At 32.8% G+C, this 27037-nt stretch overlaps 1 protein-coding gene across 1 annotated transcript; it reads left to right on the forward strand.

Annotated features, from left to right (window-relative positions):
- The first annotated feature begins 490 nt into the window (after nt 1–490).
- Nucleotides 491–27033, forward strand: LOC111705473 (FMRFamide receptor). Its single transcript, XM_023478032.1, has 10 exons — nt 491–688; nt 7712–7846; nt 8985–9101; nt 17806–17890; nt 19720–19787; nt 22386–22461; nt 24874–24941; nt 25025–25153; nt 26112–26206; nt 26581–27033. The coding sequence occupies exons 1-10, from the start codon at nt 653–655 to the stop codon at nt 26957–26959; spliced, it is 1188 nt and encodes a 395-aa protein (XP_023333800.1). The 5' UTR covers nt 491–652; the 3' UTR covers nt 26960–27033.
- The last annotated feature ends 4 nt before the right edge of the window (nt 27034–27037 follow it).

The following is a 27037-nucleotide window of genomic DNA, read 5'->3' on the forward strand; positions in this document are numbered from 1 at the left end:
GTTTTAGGTAATAATTATAATGATAATAATAATAATAAAAGTATCCTAATATTCTATTGTCTCGGCTGTCTATGATCTCCTGTTTACATCTACAAGTATCCTAATATTTTATTGTCCAGGCTGTCTATGACCTCCTGTTTACATCTACTAGTATCCTAATATTCTATTGTCTAGGCTGACTATGATCTCCTGTTTACATCTACTAGTATCCTAATATTCTATTGTCTAGGATGTCTATGACCTCCTGTTTACATCTACTAGTATCCTAATATTCTATTGTCTAGGCTGACTATGACCTCCAGTTTACATCTACTAGTATCCTAATATTCTATTGTCCAGGCTGTCTATGACCTCCAGTTTACATCTACTAGTATCCTAATATTCTATTGTCTAGGCTGTCTATGATCTCATATTTACATCTACAAGTATCTAATATTCTATTGTCTAGGCTGTCTATGATCTCCTGTTTACATCTACAAGTATTCTAATATTCTATTGTCTAGGCTGGCTATGACCTGCTGTTTACATCTACAAGTATCCTAATATTCTATTGTCGAGGCTGTCTATGATCTCCTGTTTACATCTACAAGTATCCTAATATTCTATTGTCTAGGCTGTCTATGATCTCCTGTTTACATCTACAAGTATCCTAATGTTCTGTTTGCCCCATATGTCCCTGCTGTACAAGGTAATTACAACTTTTACAGAGAAATAACTTTCTTTAAAACAATCTTTTCAAGTTTGTCTTTCTTCTAAAACTTAAATTCTTATTTTATAGCTATTCTCAGAAAGGATCCTTGGCAATATTCATACATTTATATTCCTAAATTGAATCTTTGTAATATTTGTCACTATATTCTTAAAGGGGACATTTGCAATATTTGTCAACATATTCTTTTCATCCTTTGTTAGCATATTCCTGAAGTGAACCTTCGTAATATTTGTCAACGTATTCCTAAATTGAACATGTCATCCTTTGTTCGCATATTTGTTAGCATATTCCTAAAAGTAAACCTTTGCAATATTTATCAACATATTCTTACCGTCATCTTTTCATCCTTTGTTATCATATTCCTAAAGCGAAACTTTTTAATTTTCATGATGATATGCACTAATCATTCTAATCTCAATACCTTTTACTTAAAAGAAATTGAGCTTTTGCCTCCAACTCTGATTTTCTAATCCCTTTATCTTTGCAACCCAATGTCGTAAACCTTAAATATTTCAAACTATGCATTCTGCTAGATAAAATAATCTAAGTTTGAAATATCTAAGATGTACGCCATCAGGTTTCAAAGATATAGAGATTGCAAAATATTTAGTTTGTTGCAAAGACTCAATTCCTTTACATATTCCTAAAGAGAATATAATTGCAATAATTATCAACATATCTCTAAAGCGATTATTTGCATCTTTTGTAACTTAGTCTTAAAGGAATCTTTACAATATTTGTCAAAATATTTCTGATGGGAAGCTTTGAATATTTTTAAAAAGTTCTTCTTATTGGATTTGCAAATATTGGTATAAAATTTTATCTTAAATATTCGTGTCTTACTTAAAAAAAATAATCCCTTTTCAACACGTCTACCGGACTTTTTCCTGCAAATTTCCGCTTTTAAAATGTCTAGAAGGAAGAATGCGTCTTTGCGCCTTTATTGTTGAAGGTTTAAAGGGAGTGACCGACAATTATTAAATAATTTGTTAAAACCCAACTTTCAAATTATCCCTGAAAAATTAACAATCTATGAAGATTGAATTTACGCTCTTGCTGTACAAATATGCACCGTAAAAACGTCTCATAGCTCTCAAATGAATATCTCCACAATACTACATTCTCAGTTAAACTACCATACATTGCTGATCACTCCCTTTAAAATATGGAACAAAAACATTTTTTAAATATTCACTTTATATTGACTGCAGTGATAAACAAATTTTCTTAAATATCCGTAAATAGATAGATTTGTAAAATTATATTTCGTTAAGGAATTTAGACTTTGTCACTCTGATTTTCTTATTCCTAAATCTACGCAACCCAATGTTGTAGACCTTAGATATTTAAAACTATAAATTCTATTAGATTAATTAATTTAAAATTCAAATATCTAAAGTTTACGCTACCAGCAAGCGCATTAAAAATAACCATCATGAAATTGTAAAATAAAACTTCAAATACACATATATTTTTAGTTTAAAAGTACCTCCATTTAGTTCTCATATTACAAATCGAAATCTAATGAAAAAAATTCGTTCTGGTTCAAAAGAAAATAATTCTTTTCATCTTTTTCTTTTTTTAAATTCTCCCAGCAATTTAGTCAAGAATCCATATTGTGCACCCTAAGCTCACATTTTTCAAACTTAACTCATATTTATGAAGAGCTATTGATAACAAGATTAAATTTCTTTTTGCTTTTGTTGCTATTTCACTCTTGTGTGGTAAAGAGGAGTTACGAGGTTGCAAAGCTGTATAAGTTATTCCGCATAAAAAAAATCATATGAAGTCTTTTTGGAACGTTGAAAATAAGAACCAAAACACCAAAATATGTGGCAGAAGACGATCCCTTGGTTTTAACAGAACTCGACGCGGCGGAGAGATGAGAGGATTCCAGCTCACCAGATAATTTCTACGTTGTAAAATCTAAAATATAGTATTTCAAGTTTGGAACCTAAGAGTGGGTGGTGTTATACCTGGAAGGAGTGGAATTTCATCAAGAAGATGCTCTTACTTAAGTCAAGATGATCAGTTCATTGAGGTTTAGAGATTCTAGGGACTATGTACTGATCCTCCTGTCTATGTGAAGCTGTGTACTTAGCTGCTGAGTTCCTGGCCCACCGTGACAAATGGAGGATGCAGGTTCCTTCTCCACGCTTAGAGAGTGGTTCCTTACACAGATGAGAATTTTATCCAGAGCCAAGGTTCAGTGGTCTGGGTATAGAGTTATTAAGATGCCTACAGATTCAGATCTAGAATATGCTCGGTTCGGTATGACTTTAGGTCAGATTGGAGCTCAATCCTGTTAGAACCAGTATGATGAGACCCCCTGGGATGAAGGCTGAGAAGCTAGATTTTGACCCTAGTTCAACCAGGAGCTCTGAGTTTGGGAAGAAGTGTTTGGAGATTGGAAGATCTCAGAGATGGTGTATCTTGGAGTGGGCTCGTCTGAACCCTCAGAAGATGAGGTTTTTCTTTGTTAGAATGATCCGAGATGTTGGGTTTCAGCTCTTCTATAATCTATATGACTCCATGCGGTTGTGTTATTTCCGGATCTTTGATCATCCTGCTCCGTAGGTAGTTCTAGCTCGTTTGGATTAGAGGATGAGAGGATAGAGGTTGTGGAGGATGAGGACAAGATAGCTTTCCCAGATAATTTTGAGTTTTAAATCCCGAAGGATGTCGAGGATAGAGGTTTCAGAAAAAATGAACCAGTGTTTTTTGTTGTTTTATAAAATATAGATAAAACTTAAACTGTGCTATAGTCTTTTGTATTCCCCTGGGTCTAATAATCTCAGATTAGAGCTGAGTTTCACCTGATACACTCACTTTATTAGAGCAGAGTTCCACCTGATATACTACCCCTTTATTAGAGCAGAGTTCCACCTGATACACTACCCCTTTATTAGAGCAGAGTTCCACCTGATATACTACCCCTTTATTAGAGCAGAGTTTCCCTTGATACACTCACTTTATTAGAGCAGAGTTACACCTGATATACAAAATCCCTTTATTAGAGCAGAGTTCCACCTGTGATATACAAAATCCCTTTATTAGGGGCAGAGTTCCACCTGATATACTACCCCTTTATTAGAGCAGAGTTCTACCTGATATACTATCCCTTTATTAGAGCAGAGTTCCACCTGATATACTACCCCTTTATTAGAGCAGAGTTCCACCTGATATACAAAATCCCTTTATTAGAGCAGAGTTCCACCTGTGATTTACAAAATCCCTTTATTAGGGGAAGAGTTCCACCTGATATACTACCCCTTTATTGGAGCAGAGTTCCACCTGATATACTATCCCTTTATTAGAGCAGAGTTCCACCTGATATACTATCCCTTTATTAGAGCAGAGTTCCACCTGATATACTACCCCTTTATTGGAGCAGAGTTCCACCTGATATACTACCCCTTTATTAGAGCAGAGTTCCACCTGATATACTACCCCTTTATTAGGGGCAGAGTTCCACCTGATATAATACCCCTTTATTAGAGCAGAGTTCCACCTGATATACTACCACTTTATTAGGGGCAGAGTTCCACCTGATATACTACCCCTTTATTAGAGCAGAGTTTCACTTGATACACTCACGTACTTTATTAGACCAGAGTTACACCTGATATACACGATCCCTTTATTAGTGCAGAGTTCCACCTGATATACTACCCCTTTATTAGAGCTGCAGAGTTCCACTAGTTGATTTACACAACCTCTTTTTTAGAGCAGAGTTCCTCTGGATATATTAGATACTAGCAAGAGGGCCCATGTAAAAAAAATTTGAAACAAAAAATAAAAAATTTTAAAAAATTTAAAATTTGAAAAAAAAATTTAAAATTCGAAAAAAAATTTAAAATTTTAAAAAAAAAATTTGAAAAAAAAATTTAAAATTTGAAAAAAAAATTTAAAATTCGAAAAAAAATTTAAAATTTTAAAAAAAAAATTTGAAAAAAATTGTTGCATAAAACGTGCCGGGTCGACTTTACTTTGGGTAGTCCAGACTGGAAAGTAAGACTGATTGCATATATACAGTTGTAACGGCTCGGATCATGCAACTATTAGTTTGATGTGTCTCGGGCATAAAGAGCTTTCTATTATTTTCTCCTTATGACTAAACAGATAGAAGTATTTGATAAGTAGCGATCAAATACTACGTTTTTAGGATTAAGTCTGCTCCCCTTTTCATTTTTCGCGAACACTCCCTTTCAGGAATTTTGATTTCCGAAATATGAACCAAACATCTGATATCTTCACATAGATGACTCATCCTTAGCTAAACAATTTATTTCAGAGGTGAAATACTGAATTCCCAGATGTAAGACTTTGAACCTTGTTATCCAGCCCTATAAAGTTTGTCCATTGGCTTTAAAGTTTATACCGCTGAATTCCTACTACAGGGTGAAAAGAAAGTAATGCATCACTCAAAATAATGTTCTTGATCAAAAAATTGTTTAATATAAATTTATTCTAATACATAATGGCTATTATAAACATATTTGACTTGGTTTGGCATTGATGAGACCAGGTTCTCCAGGGTTTCCCAAGTATCACTTGAAGAAAGTGTCCAAAGATAAGTCTGAAATGACATTTATGCAGGATAGAGCTTGCTATCATACAGCAGCTACAAGCCTCCAGTCAAATGTGGCTCCAGGACCCCCAGGTTAACTTTTTGGGGAAGGAGGAACGGCCTCCTATTTCTCCGGACCTCAATCCAATCTCTGTGGTCTATATACTGGAGGAGTACGCACCGAAAGCTTAGGGCCGTATTTTTAACACTAATTTAAAGATTCTTCACATAGAATGTTTCTTTTTAATTTCTGAGCCGATCCTGTTTATAAAGATTATGAAAAATTGAGCAAGCCCTGAAAGGAAACCATATACGACACGTGGTCCGAAATTACTTGTGCAGTACACATTATAGCGTACCAAATTTGTACATCTTTGTTATTAAAATGTAGTTCTTCTTTTGCTTCCATAGGACAAGTAAGACAGTATATATAGATTGATGATAGGTTGATCTTTTGTACACAAAGGAATTGAGTCTTTGCCACAAACTCTGGTTTTTAAATCCCTATATCTTAACAACCCAATGTTGTAGACCTTAGATATTTCAAACTATGACTTCTGTAATATCAAACAATCAAAGTTTGAAATATCTAAGGTTTACGTAGTTTGGTTGTAGATATATAGGTAGTTGAAAATTGGGATTTGTTGCAAAGACTCAATTCCTTTACGATGATTTTGTTCTTAGATTTGGCCGCCATGCCACAGATTTTTGGCTACTGTGCCACTAATTTTGCTACTGTGTGCCACTATTTTGGCTGATGTGGCAATAATTTGGCCGCCGTACCACAGATTTGGCTGCTTTACCAAGGATTCGGCTGCCGTACCAGAGATTTGGCCGTCGTACCACAGGTTTTAGCCGCCATGCCACAAAATTGGCTGCAGCGTCGCAAATTTGGAAGCCATGCCACAGACTCGACCACTGTGCAACATATTCGGCCGCCTTGGCAAAGAATTGGCTGTTGTGCCACAGATGCTTCCACCATGCCACTGAATTAGAGACGGGCATTGTTGTTGTGAATGAACAATATTTTTGAGAATTTTACAAAATTTTTCACAAACGATGATGTCGATCAGAAAAAAAACGAACAATGATCTTATTTTACTGAACAAACTAATTTCCCCAAAGAAACACAGTACGAAAGCTTAGTTAAGGGTTAAAGCCTAGTGCCGGATTTTTAACACAAATTTAAAGTTTCTTCACGTAGGATGTATATAGAAAACTTTCTGAGCCGATCCTGTTTGAAACTACTTAGACATGCAGTCTAAACCTTTTCATAGCTCATATTTTTTTCAACCTTTCTTCGACTTTCAACCAATCAGAACGCTTAGGAGATATATGGAAAATATGAGTTAGCAAGATCACCGCCCTCCAAAACACAAAAAGGAAAAACATAATTCACAGCCTTGTTAAAAAATATTGTGGTAGTGTATTTGAATGAACATTAGACTGAAAATAATCTATTTAGAGAGTGTTATTACTTGAGCTAACTAGTGAAAAATAATAAAAAAGTTGTATTTTTTCCATGAAAGTTGAGATATTGTTTTCAAGTTATTTATAATACTTGTTAATAATCTTTTACAATATATATATATACACTTTCACAGGTTTCATTAGTTGATTGGTGTGTACGATTAACAGTGGTACCCTTAAAAGCTTTGTAGGATCAATGCACGCGATATAAATCATCTTCTCTTTTAAAGTAATTTTTTTTCTTGTGGTTTCTTAATAAAGTGACTTGCACATTTTTCCTAAAGAAATTGGAGGAAATTGTTAGAAAAACACTAGAAAAACGAAGATATCTCCCACATCACTGATAAGATAAAAGGGTACCGCTATAAATTGAACCTGCTCCATTTTTAAATGAAATCACAACTTTATGCTCGTATACCAGACTATTTCTGGGTCCGACATTTTTGAAGAGGTTCAAATCGATCAGAAAACTGGCATTTTTTAAAATTATTTTTAATTTGGTTTGAAATGTGTTGGATTAAACTAAAAAAAACTGTTTTGAGAAATAAAAATCAGAAACAACAAAAATGATTGTATTGCTTAAACCAAACATACATCATTAATTTTCATGATGAAAAAAGAAAAAATATAAAATATCTTACTTTTTGTCAATCCTAACCTTATACTTTCCCTAAAACTACTATGTTTAGGTCTATGTCTACCCCCTAATCTGTCCCTATATCTACTATGTTTAGGGCTATGTCGACCCCTTGATTTGTCCCTATATCTACTATGTTTAGGGCTATGTCTACCCCCTGATCTGTCCCTATATCTTCTATGTTTAGGGCTATGTCGACTCTTTGATCTGTCCCTATATCTACTATGTTTAGGTCTATGTCGACCCCCTAATCTGTCCCTATATCTACTATGTTCAGGGCTATGTCTACCCCCTAATCTGTCCCTATATCTACTATGTTTAGGGCTATGTCTACCCCCTGATCTGTCCCTATGTCTACGGATTGATGATGATCTCCCATACTGGTGGAATATTTACTACCGTTGCAGTCTCTATGGAACGGTGTATCACCGTGTGCGCACCATTTACTATGATAAAGGTAAGACTCCTTTAACTTTATATAAATTAGTATTATTAAGTCCAAAAGCAAAATTTCACCGTGTCAAAACAATTTTGCTACAGGCAATTTTATGCGAACTTGTTTTGATACGTTGGTTATTTTTACATATAATAAGCTTTTAAACAAATCAGAAATAAAAAATAAAAATCATATTAAATTTTATTTTATTTAAATCTATTTTTTTAATCTCCATGAATTAATGAAACTTTATAATATACAGCTAATTTACTGAGCACGATGATTACTTTACAGCGCGATTGACTTCGGTTAAAAAAGATCCTTAAATATATATGTGATTTAGTTTGGATGAATAATGGTATATTCTCTGGTTCTTTAGTCCACTATATACATGATAGAATACCAATTTACATTACACAATGCTTCCTTGATGAGGATTTCGGAGTGTTAACTAAAGATATTGGATTGATCTAGATTGGGAAGCAATATGAACAGTTTATATACTCAACTATTACAGGACAACAATTTGTGGTGTTAGGTACTTTCCCAATGGATTTTTCCCAAGTAGCAACTTCCCAAAGGTTAGGAAAGGTCCTCTGAGGCGCCGCAGGCTGCAATGGGGGGCCGAGCTCTGCGGCTAGGATGGGCTAGGGGGCCGAGCGCTGCGGCTAGGATGGGCTAGGGGGCCGGTCGCCGCGGCTAGAACTGGCTGGGGGCCGAGCGCCGTGGCTAGTACAGACTAGGAAAGTTGTCGCTTAGGAAATTGCTCATTTGGGAAGTTGCCACTTTATAGGGATTTGGGTATGTGGCAAAGACTCATTCCTTAGCCATTGGATTGGATTAATTTTTGGTGAGCTCTTACACTCAGTTTTTTATAAATATAAAAGAAATAATTAAAGGCACACAGACCACTTTTTAGAAACCTTTGTTTTACAATCTTGGTCTGGTTAAAACTTGGGATTTAAATTATGTATAAAGATAAAAAACATCTATTAGTATTTTAATCTTTCTAAAACTCCCATTTGTATCGGGCTTTCCTGATTGGCCGCTTGAGGTTGTGAAGAAAAAGCGTTTAGTAGAAGTCATTAAAAGTTTCTTGTTTCTGCGCAATTTGTCAAAACTGGAAAAGTTAATATTTTGATTTCATCTTTTATTTTAGATGTGGGAAGGTAAACTCTACATAATACCGATTGTTATAATCTCTATCCTGTACAATATAACCAAGTTTCTGGAGATAAGAACAGACCCACTGTACTTTGCTGCACTTAGGCTTAATGTAAGTATATTTGGGTTTCATATTCATATTTTATTCAACTACAGAGCACGAGATAATACAAATAAAAAAATCACAATTTACTAGGTAGTTTGGACCCGCCTAACCAGAGTAGGTTGTTTTAATTGGTTGGCCCACTATAAACGAATGAGAATTGCAGATAAAAACAATGTACATTGTACATTTTAAAGATAAGAATGATGATAAATCAGGAAAATGGTAAGGAGGAGGTGAGGGAGTATAAGTGAAAGGGAGGATACTCAGCGTAAGGGTTGGAACAGAGGGTAACATAAGTTATTAAAATCATGTTTATGAAATACAGGGTAATGAAGATAGTAAAGACTAAGTTTATCCACATGATACACAGTTTTTTTTGTACAGATATAATTTGCATAACTATCTAGATATATCTTTGCGACTTTTCTTTTAAACGATTTTGCAGATTTAGTTTCTTTCAGCTCTAATTCAATCGAATTCCATATTTTTGGAAATAAAGCAGAGGGAAAACATTCTAGAGTTTTAAAGAGAACCCGCTCAAGTTTATATGATTTTGTTCTATTTGGTTCAGCTAAAGAATTAAACATATCATGGAAGGATTTTGGAAGGTTTTCATAAAAGTATTTATGCATAAAAGATGGAACACCTAGTATATATGTATCATCAAAATTTAGGAGTTCTAATCTGAAAAATATTGGATCTGAGTGTGCCTTAAATGAACTATTATTTAAGTTTAAGTTTACTCACTGTTTCAAGAATAATTTCTGGTGTAATATTTGCAAACACAAAATTTTCCTTGGATGGCTCCTTCAGATATGTTTAAAAATTGACTTTAGAATCCAGATTATAACTAGACAATCTGGGTCCAACGTTCACAAAAAAGTCATTAAAACCCTCTGCTATTTCAGCAGATCCCACAAAACTTTTTTATCATCAGTGAAAATCTCAGGAACTGAATGACTTTTTTTCTTAGAAGATATAATAGAGTTTAGTAAAGACCAGGTCTTTTTGATGTCTTTTGAGTATTCTGTAAATTTTGAAGAAAAATAACTAGTCTTGGCCTTTTTTATTGTTGTGCGATAAACAGAATTATATTTTCTAAAAGTTTCTAAATTGTTTGTAGTTGGATTCAGGATTTTTTTCTTAAATAATTTTTCTTTTTGTTTTCTTAACACTAGCAAGGCGGAAGTAAACCAAGGGTTAAAAGAATTTTAATTTTTGTTTGGTTTATATTTGATAAATGGAAAGCTTTCTTCATAAATATTATTTAATGCGTTAGAAAATTCAGAAAAGGCTGTAGAAGGACCTTCATTTATCATATTATGAGTCCAGTCATTGAGTAACAGTTTTTCCTTAAACTTGGTTTTATTTTCGATTGAAATGTTTCTAATTAGAACTGGTTTGCTACCAATATTATCTTCATGTTGTGTACATTTAGACAATGAAAAATCGGGTAAATGGTCAGATAAACTTGAGTAGATGATTCCACATTCTTTCGACTCAGGATCTGAATTACTAAATATGTGATCTAGTAATGTTGCAGATGTTTGAGTAATACGTGTAGGGAGTGTAATTAGCGGAATAAGTGAATGTGTAGATGTAGCATTGTGAGAAGTGTGATTCAGCAGATTAATATTTAGGTCACCCATGAATTGGATTTCTTCAGCTTTACTCAGTGATTTGTCGGATGAAATATTTTTCAGAAGAGATTCCATAATTTCAGTAAACTTAATGATATCAGAGTTTGGAGGTCTATATACATTACCAATAAATCTAAATTTCTTTGACGAAACTTTGACTTTCAAAAACTCTTTCCTCAAAGACAGATATATTTTCTAACACCTCAAAATCATGTTCATTTTTTACCCAACAGGCTACAGGTCACTTCGCACCAAACTTAGCATTCAGTTTAGGATCTAAGAGAAGAATTGGAAAATGCATTGTTTTTTGAAAAGACAATTTTCTTTCGAAATTTCCGAAATTTCAATATTGTTAAAGAAGTGCACTTGTATTTTCAATTAAAGAAGCTGTGAAAGCTTTTAAACCTTCAGTTAAGTTTCCATTAAGTCTAAAGCTTATAAAAGTCTAAAGCTATAGATAAATAAAATGCAAAAACTCTTTCCTCAAAGACAGATATATTTTCTAACACCTCAAAATCATGTTCATTTTTTACCCAACAGGCTACAGGTCACTTCGCACCTTTGTAATTTTATTTACCTTGCGTAATATGTTTTTTCCACAGAAACCATAAAAGATAAAATATAAAAAAAGACACTGATTTAAAAAAAAAATTTGATTTAAAAAATGTATTAAAGTGGTTAAATATTTTAGTTTAAAAGTAAGAATATGGAAGAATAAGTAATACAACTTTTCAGCGTTAGTTCCATGCAAAGATTAATAACAATATAACACTAGATCTGGGATTTTTTAGTTCACAATAACCCTGAGGCATAAGCCCAAGGGAGAGAGCATGCGCGTAACTCCTTTGGGCTTCTGCCTCAGCGTTTTTGTGAGCGAAAAACCCCTAAATCTTGAAAAGGCGACATTTAGTGTTCTATCTGTATTGTTATTAATCTATGGTCACATGCCTTGCATTTAAAAAAAATGTTACACGATTTTTATCAGTAAAAAACCCTCATATTATTTAAATAAAACATAGTTTTGAAAAGGTATTTGTGTAAAAGTTTTCTCCGGGATATATAGATCTAATACAAAGTTGAAATTAAATTAGGTTTTTTTAAGATCGTATGAGGGCTAGAGGATAATTTTATCAAGGTCATGGTTTACATCAAAGTTTGAAATTCTTTTCATACAATTTTATATTTTACAGCAATGGTAACTCATTTCAAGAATAAAGGATAATTGGGCTAATTCCTCTATCTTTGCAAACCAATGTAGTAGGCCTAAACAGTAGATCTTAGGTATTTCAAACTATGAATTCTGCAAGTTCAAATACTCTAAGCTTAAATGTCAAAAGTTGTGTAAACTTGTTGTTGCAAAGATATCGGGATTAAAAGATTTGTAAGTGTGGCAAAACAAAAAAATGTTTGTTATGAAGGTTAAAGCTGCCAGTGTTGACTTAACAGAAAATAATATTTGCAGGGAAAAAATAATGCTTGGAACAAAGTCGTTATCGTTGTTCCAGAAACTTTATCATATTTTATTCTTTTGAACTTACATTTAAGGGCCTTAAACAATAATATTTCAAAAGCAAAGATTAGATATTTTCCAATTTGAATAACTGCTTGATATATAAAATAAAAGCTGAAATAGAAAATCGTCATTATTATTAATATCGATTATTTAGTGAAATCTATTGTAAAGAAATGTGTAAATTTCTAGGAAAAAATTATGATTGTAAAGAACAAAGTCGAGTTATCTTTGTGCATAGAACTTTATCATATTTTATTCTTTTGAACTTGCTTTACACAGAAATGTATGAATAGTGAGATGTTTATTATATAAAATTAGTTTTTCTCGAAATCCGCGAGTCGCTATCTAAAAATCAGCGGAAATTGTCAATGCCTACAGAGAGAGAATATTTTCTATACAGATTATCTAGTTGTGTCTTCACAATAATAGTATGCAGTAAAATTAAATATTCAACAACATTAAGAGTATAAATAGAAATGGGAATGTATACAATCAATCTTTATACGAAACAATATTTGTTATTGAAATTGAAACAGAGAAAAAGATTCCAAGCATTAAAACAAAATGGGGTTTCTTTAATGAAAATACCTCAAAACTTTGAAGTCTTATTTTGTGTGTAACCCTGTTTTTGAGCCAGCATGCATTAAATAATTTAATATACCAACAATTTATATCCCACAAGAATAGCCTTACATCATCTATTTTCATTATGAAAATAGAAATAAAAGAAAGCCCGAATTTGTTGCTATTTTGACACTTTATGTCATTCTTTAATATATCCCTTTGTCTTTAATGTTTACAGTGGCAGGCATAACAAATCGGAATTTAAGTATTTAGGTACTTTAAATCATTAAAAAAAAATTTTTAAATGTTCAAACTTTGTGGCCCCCCCCAAAAAAATCCTAAAATTCCTAGCTACGGACCTGGTTTCAAAATGGATGCATTGGACGATCTAATCTGTTTATGGCTAAATCTACCCTCTAATAAATAAAAAACGAGCTATTTTCATTTCAAAAATTCATTCCCTTAACCAAGAATTTTATTTTAACAGTCCTGATGTTATTTTGAAACTGTATAATATTTACTGTTGTAGTTTTTATGGATCTAGTATTTGGGACTTGAGTTCCCAATGTGTTTCAAAATTGTATACAGCATGGAATACTGCTATTAGAATTCTTTTTAATGTACCTAGAGATACACATAGGTACTTGATTGAAAGTATTTCACAATGTTTACATGTAAAAACTATGTTAGCTAGCAGATGTGTGTCTTTCTATGAGACTATTGAAGCAAGTTCTAAGCTTTGCATTAGATTTCTTTCTAATTTATGTAAAAATGACCTCAACACAGTTCTTGGCAGAAATTTATTTTGTATGGCAAATGATTGTTCTGTAAATCCTTCGGATCTTAGTAAAATGTTAGTTAAGAAACAAATGAAATATTTTGATGTCCCATTGGAACATGAATGGAAAGTTCCGGTTTTACAAGAACTTTTAAATACAAGAATGAATAATTTATATGTTGAAGGATTCGATGATTATGTAATAACTGAAATGATAAATATGTTATGTAGTGAGTAAAAATCAATGTTTTCTATTTGTGCATAATTTTGCAAATTATTGTTTTTTTTCTCTTTTCTTTTGGAAACCTGTATTTTCAAAAAAAAAAAAAATTTATTTAAACAAATTTAAACTACACCATTTATATATGTATTTATATCTTTGTGTGTGAATAAATCTTTATAATAATAATATATTCCTATATCATATGCACAATTAAGAAGTCAAAGATGGGGCAACTTGTATAGCATAATATCTGTCGGACTGCCTAAATTCTTAGATTGGCTCCATAGCTCCACAGAGTAGATATTCATAGAGGTTCAGTGTACTGAGCACTACAGCAGGCAAGCCGGGCAAAACTGTACAATTTTAGAGAATTGTACAGTTTTTGTCTTCGCATCATTAAAAACAAGTTATTTTTCCAATGCTTCCTTTGCTTACTCAGGGGCGTACGCCACTGTGTTTACTTTCTTATTTTTTTGTTTACATTTTAGGGGGAAAATATCTATCTATCTCTCAGATCATTTTGTATTGATGTGTACGCCGGCAAAATGCCTACTAAATATATGATCTAAATCAAGGAGAATTGAATAGAAGGAGGGGGCAATAGGGTTTCCGTACACTTTGCTGTGACGTTTTTGGACTGCTGGAGAACTAGTTTTTGCGTAACAACAATAATAAAGATGGTAAACAAGAACACAAATGATAAACAGACATTTGGTGCATCTCTGACGTTAGATGTAGATTCACTGTATACTAACTCATGTTTGTTTACATTAGATCGGCTGCCTTTATTATTGTTGTTACGCAAAAAATAGTTCTCCAGCAGTCCAAAAACGTCACAGCAAAGTGTACGGAAACCCTATTGCCCCCTCCTTGTATTCAATTCTCCTTGATCTAAACAAAGAGAATAGAATATATAGAGAGGAATTAAAAGAATCTCTCGGTATGAATTTTTTCAGTCCCTTTCAGCCTGAAAGGGAGTTCAAAGTGTACAAATCATGTAAATGTTCACAAATTATACGCAGTAGAGTACATTAATACAGTATGTTCCCTAGACTATCCATTTCAATTTCGAAATTTTTAAACTGTTAAATAAACTTTATAATTTGAATTAGTTAAATAAAAAACATCATTTGATTTATAGTTATAACGGAAAATCATCGTTAGTAAAGTGAAAGTCTATGTGAAATGATCATTAGTCAATTAATCAATTATGAAATCAGCCTATTTCATAATTTGTTTTTTTTAATATCAATTTTAGATTTTATTTTCAAAACATTTAGTTAAAGAAAATTTTTGAATTGAAGATTCTGATTCCAAAATAATTTTCCCATTTGAAAATTTGTAAAATGAATTTAAAATATTAAGTTTATCTCCATCCTCAATTTTAGTGGAAAAAAAGTTGAACCATATGTTGATATCTTGAATATTTCTAAAATATTGGCTTTCAAATAATTTTCAAGAAAATTTTTGTATAAAATGATGATCCAGGGCCCAAAAGGTTATATAGCACAAATATGTGAAGTACACCTGCAGTATGGAAACAGTACAACAAAATGGCCGTTTTACACTTTTTTCTAGTAAATTCCTCTCTATATATTCTATTCTCTATGGATCTAAATATGGCAGAATCGAAGTTAAAACAAACCCCTGCAGACCTACCAGTATGTGTACTGTATGAACCCCATTTCCTCTTGGAATCGAGGTTTTGTGAGATGAGTTGGCTGAGTGTATACTGGAAATCTTTGTCTATGATTGGCTCTCTCCCTGTGACTTTAGAGCATGTTTACTGATTGGCTTAATAAAGCAATAAAATATATATTTTTTTCTTTATTAATTGCTTTTTCTTTCCTGCATATTTATCTTTTATCTTTTCTGCATTATGCATAAATGCATGATGCAGTATATGCACTAGTAAAGTTTATAATGCACCCTCTCAGTAGAAACCAGCAAACAAATTTATATATTCAGGTTTTCCTTTCAAACAAATAAACTTTGTTTATTCAAAACTAATTGGATTGATGATATGTGCAGTACGGGATTTCCAACTTAAGTTAAATGTTCTAAAGGGGTTGTGTAATGTGTATATACTGTGCGTAATCTAACATATATTTCTCAATATTTAAATATATAATGTGAACTAAAATATTTATCAATTACGTTTACTAGGTTTTTTTTTAATGCGGCAACATTCAATATAGTTCTTTATAATAGTTCGATGCAATTCGGATTTATTATTCGGAGACATTTTTACATAAAAACCTCCCAACCTTTAAATAAAATACAAACTATTTCATGTCATTCTTCATTTATTTAATTTTATGCTGAATTCTGCAGATTCAAAGACAAGCTATTCCATTGTTTTCTGGTTCTCACTGTACAAAATACATTGATGTTTGATCTATTAGAGCTTTGAAGAACATCAAGGAACAGAAATCAAGGTTTCATATTCTACAAGCCCAGGGAATAGGAATAAAGGGAAAAGAAATGGCGCTGGTCTGGCATGAGAAAGCCAGTGCACTGCTTTGCAGACAAGTTCGGTAAACCTTACACACACTCTTTTGGTACAGACACACAACATGACTACAGTCAAGGAAAATACAGAACAATTTTGTCAATTATAATTAAGCTTGAATAACGACTTGTTTATTGTAAACTTTAATCAAATTATATTCTTTGCATGAAATGGCTTATAGTGTTGACTTAACTATATTAATAATATACTATGTATTGCATATCAAACTTATTTTAAAGTAAATAATTATCAATAAACAAATGTACTCTCCTAGACTGCACAAATACTGAGATTCGTTTATACTGTGTACATATATACCTACAGTACACGCCTTCCGTTCAGTAAACTTTACACACACTCTTTTGGTACAGATACACCCCTATGACGTTTCCGCCCCCTGTACAAGTATGCCAAGTCCATTAGCGCCTGATCCAATCAGGGTTCAGTCATGTGTTTGTTGTCTATTCTGAACCAATAGAAATTGCATGGCGGTAACATCTATCTTTCTATCTATATCTCATTATCCATTTAGAGATAAATCCTTATATCGTCGGCGCTATTCACTAAATGGAAATATTTACTTCTACTAAACTTTAGGGGGGGGGGGGGGTTATTCTATTCATTCATCTAAAAAAGGTAATCTTGTTGATCATTTTATTAGAAATAATTATTGGAAATGATTATTGGTCAGAACGGCATCATAATTGTATTACAATTTATATTATTCTTTGACATCATAATACATCAATTTAGGTAACATTTGATAGTACATTTGGACTATGAGATTACATCTGACATACAGGGTGTCCCACATCATATTAGACCGATTTTCGGGACTAATAAGAAAATTTAATTCGAATAAATCATTTTGAAAAATAACATAAGGCTTATATAAGAATTTTCTTGCGGAAAATGATAAGTTCTTCGAGTATTAAGGGTTTATTTTGCCGTTAAAGATTAGAGATAATCTAATATGATATGGGACGCTCTGTATGTTAGTACAATTGAACTATGAGCGTACAACTGTCCTATGATAGTACATTTGGACTATGAGATTACATCTGACAAATGTTAGTACAATTGAACTATGAGCGTACATCTGTCCAGGTCCTATTATGGTTCATTTGGACTATGAGATTACATCTGACATATGTTAGTACAATTGAACTATGAGCGTACAACTGTCCTATGATGGTACATCTGAAATATGATAGTACATTTGGAGTATGAGAGTACATCTGAAATATGATAGATCATTTGGACTTTTAGGGTACATTTGCCCTATGATAGTACTTCTGACCTATGGTAGTACATTTGGACTATGACATTGCATCTAAACTATGATAGGGCATATGATAGTACCTCTGAGTCTGACCTATGACAGTACATCTGACCTGTGATAGTACATCTGACCTATGACAGTACATCTGACCTGTGATAGTACATCTGACCTATTAATGTGCATTATCTATTAATCTAGGTGACCTATGACAGTACAGGATATGAGATAACAGAATTGAAGGATGCTACGTATATAATCACAAACAGGATTCTCAACATTATTGGTAAATATCATTCAATTTTTGAAAATATCTTGAAGCGAAACATTTGTAAATCCAGTGGTCACCGTTTATATCAATACAGTTCAGACGAGTTTTCTGTTTAGGTTTGTATTTAACAAGCTTTTTGCAAATTTCAAATTTACAAGTAAACAAATAAAATCTGTTAAGTGCCATTTTCTTTGTTGACATATTTATGTGTATCCAATATCCATGTTGTTTGAAAGCTTGGTAGAAACAAAAATTAATACAGAAAGTCGCCTTCATTGTAATGATATGTACGACGACGACTGAAGTACAAATACAAGGCTCCCCGTACTACATATGACAATTTCTTGACAATTAAGCATATATTCATTCGTGAACCTAAGTTAATGACTTAATTATGACTTAATTGAAACAAAAGGTGGTTTAACTTTTTTGTACCTTCAATATAAAAATGTTGATCATATTTTCATTTGTGAAAGGATTTCAAAGTTGTCCAAGTATACATTTTGCAATTTATATAATAAAACAAGACATTCGTATATATATATATGTTGCCTATATAGCCGGCCAAACGGCTGGACCGATTGGGCTGAACTTTTTTGTGGACACTTATGGGTGGCCGTGGGGTGTTATAGAATAAAAAAATTGAAATTTTTTCTGCGCGGGCAACGCCGGGCACTTTGAATAGGAACACGACTGTTGAATTAAATTATGATATTAAATAATCCAATGAACATAAAACCCAGCGATTGTCAATGTACATGCAGTGTATATTTGTGCAGTGCAGAGACCCATTTCAATTTCACTTAATTTTATTTTTAAGCTACTAGTGCAGAGTGCAGCTACACTATTTGATAAAATCAAATACATAAGATTGGTTAAATATTGTCTCATGGGTTCTTACTGCATAGATAGATGATACAAATGAATGTTAATGCCCGAAGGGTGGGAGGTTGGTTGGTTCGATGGAACTGTGAAAGCTACAGGGTTACCATTAAAGGATGAGAATTCAGAGTCGACTGTTTAGAATTTATACAGTCTTTTTACACACAGTTTTGGTTCCCTGTAGCTGGTAACGTTTTTCTTTCGGTACCAGATCATTTAGCAGAACATTTGAACACTATTTTAGTGGAAAATACCAAATTCAACCTTTTAATAGATTTTTTAACAACATCACAGTCTCATCCTTCGCGGGTAACCCTGTAAGTTCTTTGTAAACAGTATACAGACTATTTACAAGTTTTCTAGAGGTGTAGAGAAAACTATAAACAAGAAACTTTTTAACTTTTCTCAAAGTTTCACCATTAATGTATAGAGTTCTAACCAGTCTCATATTGGTTTTCACTAATACGTACGAATGCAGGGTTAGGGGGGGGGGTAGATAAAACATTAATATATAAATTTAGAATTAAAATTAAATCAAAAATTTTGTGTGAGGTTTCTTTTATGCTTGATCGCGATATCCAATATAAGCACTTTTGAATTTGAGGATAAATGCTTGATCCCTTAATTAAAGTTATCCCTGCAGGGTATGCAGACCACCACGGAATATCAAGAAATCTGCATAAGATTGAGATAAATGTTTCCCGAGATTTACCAGACAACTGCACTAACTTAAAAAGACTGACTGAATACGTAATTTCACGTGCCCCTTCATTTAAAGATGCCAATTTCCGATTCACAACGATACCCTTGAGAATTGGGAAGTGCCATGTTTGCATGTATGTAGGATCACTTGAAATTGTGCTTTATTGCCCTTTGCATTTTTTTCTAATTTCACATTTCATGAATTTTTTAAATTTTACTTTTCTCGATTTTGAAAAACTCATTTTCTAAATTTATTTTAGTTCTGGGACTAATTCCATTCCTTCTCTTGGTCCTACTTAATGTTATCATTTACAGGAAAATATCCCAGGTAAAACTAGTATATTCCTTCACCCTGGTCTTGGCCTCACTAATCATAAAAGAGTTTGATTCAATTACTTTTTGAATATAAACAATTACAAGTGAGAACTTTTCAAAAAAAAAATTATGAACATAAAAGATATACTAGATGGAACAGCAGCAGGCGCGTACACAGTATTATAGCCGGGGAGGGGTGGGATTAAGGGAAAATAGAATATGCAATATGAATTTCAGTCCACTGTAGTCCCAATTTAGAATTTATGTAGTTTTTTCGCTTCAGTTTAAAATACAGTGAAAACCATAATAACGAATACATCGGAAGAATTTATCAAATGTCGTCTTGACAATTTTTCAATGACGTTTATACTTTACTACGTAAATTTAAGTATTTGCGAAAATAAATAAATAGCCATGAATATGCGGGAACAGTTTTAAAAAGTTCCATATAATCATTTAATTAAAAAACTAAATATCTGCAACATTCCATTATCAGAAAGCGAAGAATACGACATTTGATGAATTCTTTCGATGTATTCGTTATTAAGGGTTTCACTGTAAGTAATTGGCAAAATGTTGATCGATTTTTGCGTAAGAGTGTTCTGGTATAAAAAAAAAAATAATTGTTTTAGTTGATTAATCTTCCTTTCCGAAAACGGAATTTTCTGTGAATTAATAAAGAATTTCGTATTTTAGCGGAATTTTGCTTAGTCCTAGTCCATACAGGACTTTACTCAAATCAAAAAATAAACCTTCCTCAATATCATGTGAAATTGTCAAATTGTTAATCACAAAAAGTGTAAAATTTTCTTTCTCTCTCACTCGTTTTTTTTATTTTCAAGGAAAATAATGTTTTTGACGCAGTTACTTGAAATATTTTCTATACCATAGAAGCAATCCCCCACTCACATTCCCCACATGTCACGGTAAACTGGAGAAGAAGCAATCCCCCCTGTCACATTCCCCACATGTCAAGGTAAACTGGAGGAGAAGCAATCCCCCCTGTCACATTCCCCACATGTCAAGGTAAACTGGAGGAGAAGCAATCCCCCCTCTCACATTCCCCACATGTCACGATAAACTGGAGAAGAAGCAGTCCCCCTCTCACGTTCCCCACTTGTCACGGTAAACTAGAGGAGAATTAATCCCCCTCTCACATTCCCCACATGTCACGGTAAACTGGAGGAGAAGCAATCCCCCTCTCACATTCCCCACATGTCACGGTAAACTGGAGGAGAAGCAGTCCCCCTCTCACATTCCCCACATGTCACGGTAAACTGGAGGTCCTGGTTAAAAGTCCAGGGACTTTAAACTATTTACAACCAGTTTTCCCCCTTAAACGTAGGCTTAACGTTTTTGCAATCCTTTACATTTTTGTTGAATATGTAAGGAAGATGTATATTTTGCTTTCTTTAGCGAAATTACAATTAAATGCTGACAAAACAGAACAATATGATTTTTCAGAAAATTTCTTTTCAATTTTTGAAGAAAAAACATTATAAAAACCTAAATTGAAACCTCAAAATCCAAAATGGAAGCGTACTTTAAAGGGAGTGTTCACGAATAATGAAAGGGGGTATAGGCTTAATGCGATAAAAAAGCGCTTTTGATCGCTACTAATCTTACTTCTATCTGTTGCGTCTATAAGGAGAAAATTGTTAAAAACGACTCACACCGAAGAACGTAGTGTCCATACAAATTCAGAAAGATGCAACATTCAACTCGGATCGTAAACAAATCAATTTAATTCCAAACAAATCATTCAGATGTTACAAACAATAGTCATCGATTATTTTTCGACGCATTCTTATATAGCTAATATTTAATAATATTTTTTATTTAAAAAAAAAAAAATAATTTTCGCTGGCTCTGGATTTTCGAACATTCCTGGAAAATATGAAAAAGTCGTCTTCATTATCAAAAATTCTCGAAACAGTAATAAATGTTTTCAAAAGTAACTCTCAGATCATGAAAAATACAAAATAATATGAAATATCAACTATTTACGAATGCGTCGCAAAATAATCGATGACTATTGTTTGTAATATCTGAATGATTTGTTTGGAATTAAATTGATTTGTTTACGATCCGAGTTAAATGTTGCATCTTTCTGAATTTGTATGGACACTACGTTCTTCGGTGTGAGACGTTTTTAACTATTTTCTCCTCATAGACACAACAGATAGATGTAAGATTATTAGCAATCAGAAGCGCTTTTTTATTGCATTAAGCCTATACCCCCTATCATTATTCGCGAACACTTCCTTTAAGTTATCTTAACTCCACATAATTAATCAGATAAAGGTTTCAAGGTTACCGTTGAACATCGAACATTGCCATCTTTACAGGGAGGGTCAAATATCTCTGAAGGTTCCAACATTAAAGTTTTTTACTTTAGTTATTAAACATTCTTTGTCCCTGCTGTGTAAAATCTAAAAATCACCTAATGGAGGAATGATCAAATTTTAGATTAAAGAGTACCGTTGTCCTTGTGAATCGGGTATGCCACTCTTTAAATGGAATCACAGATATTTTCAGGCTCTATGACTATATGTCCAAACTAACCATGATTGGCTGTTTTAGGCCCCCAATCCAATCATCTGTTTTTAAGGCCCACGCTAACCACAATCAGCTGATGCAGGGGAACTCTCACAGACGCGACTCAACAATGGCGGCACTTCTCTTTGGTAACATTTTTATTTTTTAAACAACTAATTGAAAGTTTTTGTTGCTTTACATTGATTCCTCTCACAACAACATACAAAAATATTTAGAAAAAAAACTGTTCAAAACTTTTTATCATTTGTTTAAAAAATATTTAACATCTTTTTCATTGTAGATTATTTTTATTTAGAACCATCATTAACTTTAGTTTTGAAAATAATTGCCTCATCTTTCACTTCTTTCTAAGAAAACATTATATTTTGTCAAAAAAAATTTAACACGAAAAAAAGTTTCAATTGAAGTCCGAACTCTTCATTAAAAGTTTTTAACCTAAGATTTAACAAGAGGAATATGTGTATGTAAGCGAAATGATATTTAAATTGTAGAATTTTCAAACGACTGCCGAGCCCCACATAACAACTATCAAGCCCTGAATTTAAAGATCCAGATTTTTAACTTCAGAAACTAAATTTTTTAGAAGATTTGAACAAGATGCATTATATTTTGATAATCCATGAGCACTGTGCAGTGTTTATAAAAAAATGAATCTTATTTAGAATGTGAAGTTTGTTTTTCTAAATCACACAAATAAATTGAGTTTTTGCACATGCTCTAATTTTTTAATCCTTTTTTTTTTGCAACCAAATGTAATAAAAACTTTTCATATTTTAAACTATGAAATCTGTTAGATCAAAAAATCTAATTTTGAAATGTTAAAAATATCAGGTTGAAATGATATAGGGATTAGAAAATTTAAGTTTGTGACAAAACCTCATTTTTTTAAACCTGTCAAGACTAATTTGCTAAATTACAGGTTTATAATGTGCAATGCGCGCTAGTTCCGCCATTTATACAAAGTTAAAATTTGTATGAAATCCTTGAATTTAAGTTGTTCTTTAATAATAATTGATAGAAAAGCATTAAAATATCCTGAAAATTATATTGATATTTGATAATATTTGGTTTTTCTAGTCATAAAAAGGAAAATAAAAAATAAAATCATGAAAGCAATGTCTTAAATACAGGACTTGGAGGCTGTTTCAGGGGGATAATAGGTCATTTTATAAATTCTACGGCTCGGAGTTTTTTTGGAAGGACTCGGCGTCACACTCCCTCCCTCGGATTGTTATTTTGTGGAAAGTTTCAAGTTAAGAACCTTCCTAAGTTTCCTTAGCACATATAAATCATATTTTCAGTTAGACTTCAATTTTGAATCCATTTTGACCCAGACATTGAGGTTTTTTTCTATGTTACCCTCTTATTCGTGTTAAACGTTATGCATATTTAAAAATATAATATTTTAAAGATGGCTTTTAAATATACAGAACTGCTCAGATTTCCCCCCCGATAAATCCTGGGAACGTAAACTATTTAATTATATTAAAAAAATCAAACTTCAAGGCCTTTAACCAATCTTTCAACCAATTTCATGTAAATATTGAATTCCCATGGCGCCCTGAATTGAAAATAGAATTTTAATTAAGATTTCCCAGGATTGGCTGAACAAAGAAATTCTCTAAAATAGTATAGCTTTGCAATTTTTTTTTAAAAATAAGAAGAATTTAAAATTATTCAAATATGCAGGATACGAAGAATATTCAATTTATCTATTCAGTCGTATTTGGAGAAAATGATGGTAAAACCAAAAATGTTTAAAATGTGTAAAAACGTGGTTTTGAAATTATACAAGGTTACGGCAGATTGAAATTAGATTTCCATTGGGTAAAATTGTTCATGCAAAAACAAATTTAATGGATTTTTTCAATTTTCTAAATAAAGCAAAATAAAAGATATATATATACTAAATATTCTAAACAGGAAAATCGGATAGAAACTAAAAATTATTTCAACCATAAGTAATTCATTTTTTGATGCAAAACGTTGTTTAAAGGAACTTAGAGTGGTATGCTCGATTCTCAACAGTACACTTTCAACATATTTATCTGACAAAGGATGAATTAGATATCCTGCTTATTCTAGATAAAGAATTAATTATTAGAAGTGACTTGTGAATTTATAATGGAGAGACACTTAAGGAAATTGTGAGATATAGTTACCCTTGAAATTAGGCCAAAATCCCTTTAGTAAAATGAAAAGTAAAAACAAACAACAGATATGAAAATCTGCATTAAATTGGCAAACTGACTTGAAAGGAATTAAGCCTTTGCCACATACTCAATTCTAATCCCTAGTATATCTCTGAATCTTGACGGTGTAAGACTTTGATATTTCTAACTTAGATTTTTTAATTCAACCGAATTCAAAGATTTCAATATCTAAGGTCTACAACATTGGGTTGCAAAGATATATAAATTAGAAAACTAGAGTTTGTGCAGAAAAAGACTCAATTCCTTTTAGCCTGGACAGATTTTAAACCTGCCTGAAGCCCAGGTGCTGGTCGAATCAAGGATATGAAACCAGTTTTCTATGCTTAGGTATCGTTATCGTGTACTTCCTCTGCCACTCACTCAAGAACGTTATAAATCTCTATGAGGCAAAGATGGTAAGTTTTAGAAAAAAATAAATTTTAAAATAAGCAATTTTAATTTCAGCTTTCAGAGCTTTTAATGTTAATTGATTGATTAGATTGTGGAGAGACGTGGTTGTGAGCCAAGTGAGAATGAATGGCTTCCAGTTCTTGAGGTTTTGAGTCATCTGAGCAATATTCTGATAGCATTCAACTCATCTATTAATATTCTTATCTACGTTTTCAAGGTAGAGTTTTACTGGTACTTAATGTTGTCTTGGTTCTCCTGGTTCTCATGTTTCTCCTGGTTCTCCTAGTTCTCATTGTCTCTTGGTTTTCGATCCTAGTTCTCCTGGTTTACCTGGGTTTCGTTGCTCTTAGGTTCTCTTTTCGTTGGTCTCTGGTTCTCTTTGTTCTTCTTTCCTGGGTTTCCTTGCTTTTCTATATCTTATGGTTTTCTTTTTTTCAACTGGATCTCCTAATTCACTCAATTATCCTAGTTTCTCCTGGTTCTCCTAATCCTACTGAACTATCCTGGTTTCTCCTGGTTCTCCTAATTCTACTGAATTATCCTGGTTTCTCCTGGTTCCCCTAATTCTACTGAATTATCCTGGTTTCTCCTGGTTCTCCTAATCCTACTGGATTATCCTGGTTTCTCCTGGTTCTCCTAATTTTACTGAACTATCCTGGTTTCTCCTGGTTCTCGTAATTCTACTGAATTATCCTGGTTTCTCCTGGTTCCCCTAATTCTACTGAATCATCCTGGTTTCTCCTGGTTCTCCTAATTCTACTGAATTATCCTGGTTTCTCCTGGTTCTCCTAATTCTACTGAACTATCCTGGTTTCTCCTGGTTCTCCTAATTCTACTGAATTATCCTGGTTTCTCCTGGTTCTCCTAATTCTACTGAACTATCCTGGTTTCTCCTTGTTCTTTTGATCCTACTGAAATATCCAGGGTTTCTCCTGGTTTCCCTAATTCTCCCGGCTCTCTTAGTTCTCCTGGTTTTCCTCTTGGTTCTGTTTACTCTCCAGTTTTTCCAATAGGTTCCCCTGGTTTTCCTTGTTCCTTTTTACTCCTGGTTCTCCTTTACTGCTGTTGGCTTTCTCTTCATTTTGTATTCCAATTTTTCCGGCATTCGTTCTTCTCCGTGATTGTCTTAGATAAGGTTATTCTTTCTTCAATTTCATCTCTTTATCTATGTTTAGGATTTTAAGTTCCGTAAGGTTCTTCTGGTTCTTCTCTGCAGCAGGTGTTCTCCGGGTTCCAGATTAACTGCAGCTCCACGTCTAACACAGAACAGGTTAATAACTGGCATTGTATAGATTACATTTCATATTCAATGCATATTTTGTATTTCAATATTCAATATTGATAAGCTTGAGTAGAAATTAAAAGGCATAATTGATTAATTGATAGTTTTATGAGAACATGGCATATGAACAAATTTATAAATGAAACTCTAGAATCCTAAAAGTGGACATTTATAAAATTTTTATTTAAATCACTTAAAATTAAAATCAGCGTGTAGAAAAATGTTTAAAAAATAAATGAACAACTGAATGATTAAATAAATGAGTTAAGTACACGGATGAATTATCTAAAATAATGGATTTAAGTAAATACTTTTGAAGAAATGAAGAAATGAATAAAGTTGAATAAATGAATCTTAATAAGGGACTGTATGCGAGCAGGAAGAGTTATCCCTCTATCCAACTACAGCGTACAAGGAGTTACAGTACAAACTGCAGACGCCTCTAGAATGTCATGTACAGTACATAAACAAGCACAGGAGATACCAATGAAAAATCTCAATGTACAACCAGTACACGTTTCTTCTGTACACCGAGATAAACTAGTTGTACAGGAGAACAACACTTGTGTACAGGATATAACTGTACAGCGATATGAAGCTCCTGTACACCAGGAGTCTGTAGATGTACATAATAATAAAACTACTGCACATCAAGATGAATTTACTGTACACGGTGTTGTACAGGAGGATTTAAAAGAAGATCAACAGCTGATTGAGACCAGTAAAAACGAATCCAGTTAAGTTTAGTTGTACATATGTTCAAGAATAGACTAACACCAAACTAGATTTCGATTGTAATAAACTACATTAGATTATCAG

Source organism: Eurytemora carolleeae, unplaced genomic scaffold, assembly GCF_000591075.1.
Source record: "Eurytemora carolleeae unplaced genomic scaffold, Eaff_2.0 scaffold396, whole genome shotgun sequence".
Taxonomy (NCBI): Eukaryota; Metazoa; Arthropoda; class Copepoda; order Calanoida; family Temoridae; genus Eurytemora; species Eurytemora carolleeae.